This window comes from Belonocnema kinseyi, chromosome 6, assembly GCF_010883055.1.
Source record: "Belonocnema kinseyi isolate 2016_QV_RU_SX_M_011 chromosome 6, B_treatae_v1, whole genome shotgun sequence".
Lineage (NCBI taxonomy): Eukaryota > Metazoa > Arthropoda > Insecta > Hymenoptera > Cynipidae > Belonocnema > Belonocnema kinseyi.
The window spans coordinates 8,871,079-8,883,316 of NC_046662.1; the positions used below are offsets into that span (position 1 = coordinate 8,871,079).

General features: G+C 23.3%; 1 protein-coding gene across 1 annotated transcript; it reads left to right on the plus strand.

Moving 5' to 3' along the window:
• The first annotated feature begins 290 nt into the window (after positions 1 to 290).
• Positions 291 to 11,492, plus strand: LOC117174626 (small nuclear ribonucleoprotein F). Its single transcript, XM_033363886.1, has 3 exons — positions 291 to 308; positions 3,102 to 3,205; positions 11,118 to 11,492. The coding sequence occupies exon 3, from the start codon at positions 11,135 to 11,137 to the stop codon at positions 11,399 to 11,401; it is 267 nt and encodes an 88-aa protein (XP_033219777.1). The 5' UTR covers positions 291 to 308; positions 3,102 to 3,205; positions 11,118 to 11,134; the 3' UTR covers positions 11,402 to 11,492.
• The last annotated feature ends 746 nt before the right edge of the window (positions 11,493 to 12,238 follow it).

Genomic DNA, 12,238 nt, shown 5'->3' on the forward strand with positions numbered 1-12,238 from the left:
CTGAAGTGTCTAGTAAATTGACGCATTACGCAAAACGCAACGCAATTCTGCAATCATGGGACGCCCCGCTTAAAATCTGAAATATGGAGAGATGCACAGGGCTGGTTCTCCTACGATACACAGGGGAAATGGCGGTAACATTATTCCAACAGATGGCGCCACGATAAGTTGGTCTGGCTAGAGTTACTCTAAGGAGAGGTGTGTCACCACTTACTCCGCACTAAGAGAATAGTAAATAAATATAATGAAAATCATAATGTAGGTGTTATTTAATGCTGTTTTCTGAAGATTGTAACATAAAATTGATAGTAAGTAGAATAACAATAATAATATATTAGATTTGATCATTGAAAATTATTAAAATGTAAAAATTAATTTTTTAATGACATGAATTTTTACATTATTTATTAATTAATTAGCTAAATCAAATTTTATACTACAAATTTTCAATTTTTACAAAAAAAATTAAAATGAGACAAAACATGGGGAAAATTTTCTAATTGTATTGTTTGTGAAGTAGAGTAAGGAAATTGACTTCGGAGGTTATGGCCTTTTCTTCGACAACTTTTGATTAAATTGTTTCGAATAAAAATAAATTTAATTCAATCATATATAATTGTGACAAAATATTCAAATGTAAGGTTTTATCAAAATTTTAATTTTCTTTAATGACTAGAATGGTTACGGATATTCCTAAAAAAATATATCTTTAATAATATTTAGTAAAAACGATTGAGATTAAAAAATTCCAAATGTTGGCAGTTTCACTTGGAAAAAGTCAGGTTTTCAATCACAATAGATTTAAAATGAATCATAACACTGCGTGCTAAGATTCACTCAATTCAAAATCTTTTCACAATAACCCACCGACTTGGCCATCAAAGAAAATTTTAATTTGATAACGTTAAGCTTAAATATTTAGTGATAAGAATTGTTAACAACAGCGATTATTGTTAACTTTTCTAATATTTTTGTGACTAGTAGTCATTCGTCCATAGTTTAAAATATTTCCAGTACAAAAAAAAAGTTCTATACGAAAGGGCCAAAATGTTGAATTTGCTTATCTAATTTGTTTACAAAAATTAAAATTGTTATATTTTATAAAATATTTATTATTTTAGGGAATATCTGAAGTCGCCCTGGCGATTCCAGGAAATTGTAATTTTAAAAATTCTCAAATTCCAAAATTTTCCAAAGAGAATTGTTTATAACAATAGTTATTATGAACTTTTTAAATAGTTTTGTCATTTAATGTCATTACTACATTAATGTGAAGCACTTTTAGTAAAAAAAATGTTTGCCGATAATAAGACTATTTTTCAATTTGATAACAATTTCTTATATAACAAATAAATGGAATAATAAACAAATTATTTGAATTCTATAAGTCCCTAAACATACATTTAAGACAATATAAAGTTTTTCTGATCAGTTATTAAAGCGTAAAAAATGGTTATGTAAAAAATTTCAGTTTTTCCATTATTTGAGTAGAAAAATGATTAATAAACAAATAAAGGAGACAAAAGTTCGGAGCGTTAAGCTCTTTTGAATACAATAAACTTTAATTTGAAATCAAAAAATTTAAAATCAGACGAAAATTGAAGGCTCTGGACATTTATAAACGAAAAAAGTGCTATAAGAGGTTGACTGTAGCAAGAAAAAACCTGTTAAGATTAAGCAACAAATACATTATTAAACTATATAAATGCATATATGATGTTTGGCTCAATTTAAATAAATATATACATTATATTAAATAATATTTAATTCATTTTCTTATTTATTAGTCTTGTCATTGACTGTTTACCAAATTATTCCTTCAAACATTTTAATTACAATTACCATTACTTTTTAAAAATATTTCCTTCAAAACCTAAAATTGTTAAGATCTTAAAGGTACAAACATATTTTATTATGCAATTTGAGTTGTAGTCTTACTTATTTTAATTATTATTATATTTATATTGGATATAAGTGTCACATATTTTATTAATACTCCTGATCTTGTATATGTGTTTAAAATTGTTGACACTGAGGTCTTAAATATTATCAATTTTTTCATTAGCTACATTATTAATTTTAACAATAAATAATTTTTTTAACAAGTACAAATAATAAAATCAATGATATGAGCAAAATAAATCATAGAAACGTCAAGTTCGAGCTGCTTTCAAAACGTATCTAAAAATGAAATTTTATTCATATTATACTACATATTTTCGTCACTTTTTTCTTTTAAAATAATTAGTAATAGTTACTCTTATTTTTAAATATTTTTTTTCTGTTTATTTGCAAACAGCATCAGGTTTTTAATTATTTTTGCATTTTCTTAATGAAATTCAATGCCAAAGTCAGACCAACTTATCATGCCAGCAGTTACATTTTTTCAAAAAATAAATTAATTCTGCAACATATAGTCGAATTTTGAATTAAGAAAATATTTTCAACTAAAATGATGAATCTTCAACCTAAAAAATGATTTTTTTATGAAGTAGTTCATATTTCAACAACAACAAAATTAATTTTCAACTTAAATGATAACTTTTTAGCCAAAACATTAATTTTTAATAAAGCAGTGCAACTTGCCAGAAAATATTTGATTTAAAATTAAAAACAGTCAAATTCAGATAAAGAGAAAAAAGGCAACAATTTTATTTTAATTTTCATATAAAAAAGATCAATTATCAATCCAAAATTGAATTTTTAAATTTGTAGTTGAAAAAATGAAAAAAAAACTAACTTTTGAGTACTTGTACCAAATATTTTTGTTTCTACCTTAATTATACTTTGAAATGTTTTTTGAGTAGATTATATTGATCAAATTCAGAGAAACAAAAGTAAAAATAACCAGTTCTTAAAATATAAATTTTTTTATTTTCAAACTGAAGTAATGACACTTTTACCTTGTTTTATGAATAAACCAAAAAAAGTGTGATCAATTTGTATAAAAAAAGCAATTTTTCATTTAGAAAATTTGAACTTTCGCGGTACTTTCAATGGATCAACTAGCGCTATCTCGCGGCTGGCTAGTCTCAGCGTTTACATGAATGACAAGAGCCAATAAAAAATGACTACTTAAAGATGGACAAATCGAATTTCAGATTGGAAACGAATCCTTTTGTATACAAAGAGGAAAAAATTCCGGCTTCAACACGCTTTCGGAAAAAAGATATTTTTTGAGATTTTTTCCTATTTTTGAATAGATGTAAGTATATTTTTTAATTACTAAGGCGTATTATATTTATTTGAATATTTTTAGGGATCCATTGGAGCAATTTAGATGGATTAAAAATTAGTTTTGTGTTTATAACCTCAATTTGGACTGAAATTGACGCATTGTTTTGACGGGTTTAATTAATATTTGTGTATTTTTTATTGTATTGACTCATTAGTATTTGTTATATTTTTTTTATCGCGTGATTACGATTTTATTTTTGTTGTTAAATTAAACTTAAGATATTCAGACGACATTTAGTGTTTTCGACTCCAAATTTCAAGGATTTCACGGCTTTTACATTTGTCAAATTAAATTTTTTCTGAATTAAAATTATAATTCTAAATTAGTGGGATTTAAATTTGATAATTCTTACATTGTTACTGATTTCAGTTTTGGAATTTTGCATATTCAAACATTTTTTTCTTATTTTCTCCTTTTTTAAAAAAAGCTTTTGAATTAATAAACAATTTTAAATTAAAATCTTATGAAAGTTTATAAGTTTAAATCCCTTAAAGTATGAAACTTTGATTTTATTTTTAAATATATTAATTTAACTTATTGCGAATTTTCTAGTAATAAATTAATTTTTCAGCAGTTATCCTATCAAAATGAAATTGACATTCAAAAATTTCAATTAAATGTAATACTTTTTCAACAAAATATTTACATTTTTAGGCAAATAGTGATGTTTGCAACCCGAAAAGACCATTTTTCGCAAAGCAGTTACATTTTTTTAAACGAAAATTCTTAATTTTAAATGTCAAAGATTTAATTTTTAATAAAAAACAGTTGAATTAAACTAAATAAATTTTCAACAAAAGATTTAAATATTTATCCAAGATCAATATAAAAATATGAATTTTCACCAAAAAAGTTCATTTTCAACCAAATAGTTGAATTTTAGACCCAGGAATGATTTACCCACCAAGAAAAAAAATTTTTTAAAAACCATTTTGCTGAATTCTATATCAATTTAGCGGAATTTATGACAAAAAAAGATCACTTTTCCACCAATGAATTTACTAGGCAAATGATCAGTTAAAAAAAGTAATCTTTAAACACTTGAATTTTCAACCAAACAGTTACATTTCAGCCGCAAAAAATTTTTATTTCTAAAAAGATATCAAGGTTAATGCCGGACACTAATTTTGAATAAAAAAGTTAACTTTTCAAGTCATAAAGAAATTTTTTGTACAAAAGAATTGCATTTTTAACCTAAAAATAATAATACTCAGCCAAAAAGTTCAGTTTTAACTAAATAGTTGAATTTTATACCAAATTATTGAGTTTTCCAAACAAAAGACACGAATTTTAATCCAAAGAGATGAATTTTCTATAAAACTGTTGAATTTTTAGTAAAGAAAAATTCTAAAGTCTAAAATTTAAAAAAAAATCAACTAAATTTCTGAATTTTCTACCAAAGTAGATAAATTTTCAACTAAAAAAGATCAATATTCATTCAAAAATGGATAATTAAATTTGCAGTTAAAAAATTCAATTTTTTAACTAAAAAGAAACAAATTTCCAACAGAATAGTTAAATTTTCAGCAAAATAACTTAATTTTTAAGCAAAATAATGAATCTTCAGGAAAAATGAATTTTTAACAAAGTATGTTAAATTTTAACCAATTTTTAGTTTAAAAAAAATGAATTCGATTTTAACTTCAAATCCAAAACAGTTCAATTCAATAAAAAAGACAAATTTTCAATAAAATAGCTAAATAACATTATAATTATTAGTCACTTAATTTTATTTTATTAACAATTTGAACAATAAGTTAACGTAAAATAATATTAATTAATAATAATTAATAATCCCTAACCTTAAATAGAATCATTATTGACTATAAAGTTGCATTTTCTACCGAATGAGACGAATTTTTAACCAAATAGTTGAATTTTTAACAAAAAATTGGAATTTTCAAGTTCAGATAGGAAATTTCCTAGAAAATAGTTTAATTTTCTACCAAATAGTCGAAATTTAAAGCAAGAAAGATTTTTCATACGTGAAAGAAAAAAAAGGAACAGTTTAATTTTTGTCTAAAATAATGAGTCTTTAACCGAAAAATGCTTTTTTAACAAAAAAGTTGATTCCTCAAACAAAATAATGGAATTTTCTAACTTATTGCATTTTTAAGACAAGAAGACTAATTGTCTATAAAAAAGTTGAATTTTTAACCAAGACGAATTTTTTTTACCAAATAATTAATTTTTTTTAACAAGAAAATTCTAATTTTCAACCAAAAAAGAAAAAAGTTCCAACCAAATTGTTGAATTTTCAAGTTCAGGCGTATAATTTTCAAGAAAATAGTTTAATTTTCTACCAAGTAGTTGAACTTTCAAGCAAGGAAGTCTTTTTAACCTTGAAAGAAAAAAAGATCAACCAAATTGCTAAATTTACTATCAAAATATTTAAATAATAACTATTCAACTAAAAAAGATAAATTTTCAACAAAAAATGGAATGGTTCAATTTTCAGTTAAAAAAATTAAATCTCATCCAAAAAGAGTAATTTTAAATAAATTATTTAAATTTTCAATCAAGCAGATAATTTTTTATCTAAAATAATTAATCTTCAAGCAAAAAATGCATTTTCAACAAAACAGTTGATTCCTCAAACAAATCAGATAAATTTTTAACCAAACAATTACATTTTAACTAAAAAGCATGACAGTTTTACAAAAAAAGATGCTGTGTGCGTTACAGAATGACGAATTTTTAACAACAGTTAAATTTTCAACTTAAAAATAATAATTTTCAACAAAAAAGTTCATTTTTCACTCTAGAAAGACAAAAATTTCAACAAAATTAATACATTTTTTACCAAAATAATTGAATTTTTTACCCAAAAAGACGAAATTTCTATAAAAAAATTAATTTTCTCCTCGACAATATGAATTTTCATACCAACAGATTAATTTTTAACTATAAATAGTTAATGAATTTTATTGAGTTTTTAAGCCAAGAAGACTAATTGTCTAGAAAAAAGTTGAATTTTTATCCAAGAAAAATTTTTCTGTTGAGGAAGACAATAATGTTTTTACAAAAATAGTTTAATTTCTAATCAAACTGATGAATTTTCAATTAAGAAGATAATTTTCCGACAATAAACAAATTTATAACGAAATATATGAATTTTTCAAACTAAATATTTGGTTTTACATCTAAAAATTATACATTTTTCACCAAAAAATAAATAGTTTAATTATCGGGTAGAAAGTCTTTTTTCTACAAAAAAGACGAATATTCAACAAATCAGTTTAATTTTCTATCAAATTATTGAATTTTTAACCCAAAAAAGACGAATTTTCTACAAAAAAAGTTAATTTTCCCTTCGACAATATGAATTTTCATACCATGAAACAGTTTTTAGTCAAGAAGGACAAACATTTCAAGAAAATTTCTGATTTTTCTACCAAAAATGGAATACTTTAATTTTCAGATAAAAAGTTATTTTTCAATAAAATCAAAATTAATTTTTAACAAAATAGTTCAATTTTCTACCAATTAAATAAATTTTCAGCCGAAATTAATCTTCCATAAAAAAATTTCAGTTTTTACAAAGTAATGTAACTTTCGATCAAGTAGCAAAATTTTATACAAACAAATATTTTTACTTTAAATTAAACCAAAAAAGTGAATTTGTAATTTTGTTAGTTGATATTTCAACCAAAGTAGATGAAATTTTTACCAAAAAAGGTGAATGTTGGAGAAAAAAGTTACATTTTCATTCAAAAAGGATGGATTTAACAAAATAATTAAATTTCCAATAATTATATTTATAAACACAATTATAATTAAAATAATTTAATTATTTTGTTAAAGTTATACTTTTTGGATAAAGATTGAACTTTTCTCTCGGAAATTCACTTTTTTTGGTAATAATTTCATCTTCTTTAGTTAAAAATGAATATTAATTGGAAATTCAACTATTTAGTTGAAACTTTCTCTTTCTAGCTTGAAAAATAAAAAATTTGGTTAATTAATTTTTTTCTTTCTTGTCTAAAAAATATTTCTTGATTTAAAAATCAAATCTTTCGTTGAAAATAGTATTTGCTTAACAATTGATAACTTCTGAATGAATTCGGCTGTTTTTTATTTAAAATTAAAATATTTTAGTTTGAAAATTTAACTGATTACATTTTTCATTGATAATCCATTTTTTGTTTGAAAATTTTTCTACATAATCGAAAGTTGAACTATTTTGCTAAAACTGCAAAATTCATGTATTTCGTTATATTTTTTTTTTTTTTTTGAAAATTCAAATGTTGTTAAAAATTTGTTATTTTGACTAGAAAATAAAACAATTTGATTAAAAATTTAACTCTTTTGTTGAAGATTCGTATTTTTGGAATTAACATTTTTTTTTAGAACTTTCGTGATTTTTTTTTAAAATGTAACTTGAAATTTTAACAATTTAGTTGGAATATTTTTCTGTTTTGGTTGAAAATTTAACTGATTATATTTTTCATTGAGAATTCATTTTTTGTTTGAAAATGTTGCTGCGTTATCGGAAGTTGAACTTCTTTTTTAAAACTGCATTTTTTAGTGGAAGATTAATTTTGGCTGAAAATTTATTTCATCTGTAGAAAATTGAACTATTTTGTAAAAAATTCGTATTGATTTGGTTGAAAATTAACTTTTTATCTGAAAACTCATCTCTTTTGTTATAAATTCGTTTATTTTTGGAAAATTAATCTTAATTAAAAATTCAGCCGTTTGGTTGGAAATTGAACTATTCTTGTAAAATTATTTTTTATTTTTGTTGAAAATTCATGTAATTCGTTATAAAATTTATTTTGGAAAATTAATCTTGTTAATTGAAAATTCATCTTTTTGAGTAGAAATTAAACTATTTTTCTAAAATTCCTTGTTTTTTGGTAGAGAGTTCATCAATTTTGTTGAAATTTTGTTCTGCCTTGACTGAAAAATCTTTTTTGGTTGAAAATTCAACTTTTTTCTAGAAAATTGGTCTTCTTGGCTTAAAAATTCAATAAGGGAGAAAATTCAACTTTTTTGTTCAAAATTAATAATTATATGTTGAAAATTGAACTCTTAAAAATTCGTTATTTTGTCTTGAAAAAAAATTTGATTAACACTTAAACTCTTTTGTTGAAAATTCGTATTTTTGATGTTAAACTTTTTTATTTTTTGTAGAACTTTCATGGTTTTTTGTTAAAATGTAATTGTTTGGTTTAAAATTTATCTGTTTTGATTAAGGTATCAACTGTTTTGTTGAAACTGCATTTTTTGTTTAAAGATTTATTATTTTAGATGAAAATTAATCTATTTGATTACAAATTTAACTGATCTGTTCAGAATTCGTATTTTTGGTTGAAAATTTTTTTTTCTTCCTGGATTAAAAACTCTTTCATGGTTGAAAATTCTTATTTTCGGGGGAAAAATTAACTTTTTGTAAATAGTTCGTCTTTTTGGTTTAAAAATTCAATAATTTAGTAGAAAATTTAATTAATTTGTTGAACATTTGTTTTTTTTGTAGAAAATTGACTTTTTATGCGAAAATGAAATTATTCAACTTTTGGTGAAAAAATGTATTATTTTTAAATGTAAAATCAAATATTTGGTAGAAAATTCATTTATTTCAGTATAAATTGGTTTTTTCTTGGAAAATTATCTTATTAATTAAAAATTCCTCTGTTTGGTTGGAAATTAAAATATTTTTGTAAAATTCCTTGTTTTTTGGTCCAAAATGAATATTTTGAGTTAAAACTTTTTTGTTGAAGATTATTATTTTTGGGTTGAAAATTTAACTGTTGTTAAAAATTGATCATTTTGGCTTGAAAATTAAACAATTTGTTTAAAAATGTAAGTCTTTTGTAAGTCTTTTTGGATGAGAATTAATTTTTTCAACTGAAAATTGAACCGTTCCATTTTTTGTTGAAAATTTACCTTTTTTAGTTGAATATTTACTATTTAAATATTTTGATAGAATATTTAGCAATTTGGTTGATCTTTTTAGGGCTGAACTTGAAAATTCAACAATTTGGTTGGAACTTTTTTCATTTTTGGTTGAAAACTCGCATTTTCTTGTTAAAAATTTAATTATTTGGTAAAAAGTTCGTCTCGTTCGGTAGAAACTACAACATTATAGTTGAAAATTAATCTGTTCAAAGTTTGGGATACAGCTATTTTATTGAAAATTTGTCTTTTGTATTGAAGTAAACTATTTTGGATTTGAAATGAAAATCAATTTAATTTTTTTTTAATTTAAGAATTGTTTGAAATTTAAAATACTTTGTTAATAATGCATTTTTTTATGATTCATCATTTTGCTTAAAAATTTCATTTTTTTGTTGAATATTTAACTATGCTGTCGGAAATTTCTTTCTTTTCAGTTGGAAAATTATTATTTTTTTTTACTGCAAATTTAATTATCCATTTTTGAATGAATATTGATCTTTTTCAGTTGAAAATTCATCTACTTTGATAGAAAATTAAGGAATTTGGTTAAATTTTTTTTTCATTTTAGACTGAAAAATCTTTCTTTACTGGAAATTCAATAGTTTTATAGAAAATTTATAAAATTCGTCTCTTTTGTTAGGAAAATTCAATAATTTCATATAAAATTCGATTATTTGGTTAAAACTGAACTTATTGGCTGAACATTATTTTTAGGTTAAAAGTGCAACAAAAAAGTTAATTTTTCAGTCGAGAAAAACAAAAATTTTGGTAAAATTGATACATATTCTATAAAAATAATGAAATTTTTAACTAAAACTATCAATTTTCAACTAAAAAATAAGGAATTTCACAAAAACTCTTTTATTGAAAATAAGCATCTGGCGTTAACCTTCATCTATTTTTGTATACATTTAATTTTTTTTTTTTTTTGGTAAAATGTAACTGCTTTGTTGAACATTCAAGTGTTTTTTGAAAATTTCCCTTTTATTAAATATTTATCATGTTATTTAAAAAATTCTCCATTTGGATGAAAATTGAAGTATTTTGTTGAAAGTTACTCTTTTACTTCTTTTTTTTTTAATTTACCTATTCCACTTATTGGTGGAAAACTCATTTTTTTTGTCGTAAATTCTGCTAATTTGATAGAAAATTCAGCACTTTGGTTGGAACTTGGTTCTTTTTTGGTTGAAAATTTAATTATTTGGTTAAAAATTCATCTCGTTTGGTAGAAATTGCAAATTTATAGTTAAAAATTATTCCCTTTGGGTTAGGGATACAACTATTTTGTTGAAAATGTGCATTTTTTGATTAAATTAAACTCTTTTGTGTTTAAAATTAAAATCAAGTTAATTTTTTTTGTTGAAAACGTACTGCTTGGTTGAAATGTAAAATACTAGGTTAAAATTCTATTTTTTGACTGAAGATTCATCTTTGTAGTAAAAAAGTTCCCCTCTTTTTAACTGAAAATTTAACCATTTAATTTTTGGTTGAAAGTTATTTTTTTAAATAATAATTTCGGGTAGAAAATGCAACGTCTTTCTAGAAAATTCGTTTTTGTTTTGAGAATTCGACTATTCTGGTCAAATTTATCTCTCATGTTTCAAGAAAAAAGTTAAATTTTCATCTAAAGAGAATGAATTTAACAAAATAATAACATTTTGAAGCAAATAATAAATGTTTTAATCCAAAAATATGAAGTCTCAATAAAAAATATAATAGTAGACTTTTGATTCAAAAAGAATTAACATACATACAAAAATATTTTAACATTATTATTGGCATCTATTAATTCAGTTTGAATTTAAATAAATAAATAGGAATTTTTATAATTTATAGATGAAAGAATAATAGTTGAAATAAAAAATAATTACAAATTTTCTATAGATAAATTAATTTAGCAGCAGTTAGCTGTTTAAAATGAAAGGCCTCTATCGCCTGAAAGCAATTCTTGAAAATTCTTCCTCCTTCTTAATTTTAGAAATAAAGCTCGTCACGATGGCTGCTACTATGCCAATAAACCCCAAGCCATTCCTCAACGGTTTGACTGGGAAAGCAGTGATGGTAAAGCTAAAATGGGGACATGAATACAAAGGATATCTCGTTTCCGTCGACGGATATATGAATCTTCAGCTCGCCAACACAGAGGAACACGTTGATGGAAATTGCACGGGAAATCTTGGGGAAGTTTTGATCCGGTGCAATAATGTCATGTATATTCGCGGAGTGGAGGAAGAAGACGAGGAAGGGGAGATGAAGGACTAGCAGTAAATTTGACTAAGAAAAACATTTTTCCACTGTATTTTCAGTTGAGACCTTTAAGTTAATTTAGAAATAATAAATCTAAGTTTCTAAGAACAGTATGATTTATTCCATTCATTCAAGATCAGGGTGGTGACTTGACTGGAAAATGATCGGGAATCTAATTTAAAAATAGGGAATTTATTTTTAATCGCAATCCAATTTAAGGTTTAATTATTTAAATAATTTTGGTGTATTTAGAAAAGTGAGTTCTACTTTACCTACAGTCGTAGGGCATGTAAGTGTGTTTATTAGGGATTATTTTTTGACTGGGAATTTTACAAAATTTTTAGAATAACAATTTGGTCAAACTTTGATCTCAACCCTTTTTTAAAATAATCTTTTAAATTATTATATTATTCAGTTTAGAATGCTGAATTTGAAAATCTTTTACTTTAAAAATTTTTTATTTTAGATTCTTAATTTTTTAAGCAAATATTTTAATTTAAAGAATTTTAAAATGCAGTTTTAAAGGTTCACAAAAATTAGAAGTTTTTAAAATCGAAGTGGGCACCGGACCGGGAAACCGGGCTTTTTACGACTATTCAGAAGAAAAATTTGCCCAAGTTCGATTTTAACAGTTTTTCAAATAATTTAAGTGCAGTTTTTAAGATTTAAATAATTAAAAATTAAAAGCATTTGAAGTTGAAACTTTTTGATAAAAAAGTTTTATTTTATCAACTATAAATATAAATAAATAAATTATTAAAAAAATTGATCTGTACTCTAAGTATAGAAATCTGAACAATAATTGATTTGACCAAACAATTCTAGATCCGTTCAAAATTTGAGGATTTCCAG

Bases quoted from the DNA above. Each gene is read 5' to 3' on its own strand.
- LOC117174626 (XM_033363886.1), top strand. From the start codon at position 11,135: ATGGCTGCTACTATGCCAATAAACCCCAAGCCATTCCTCAACGGTTTG.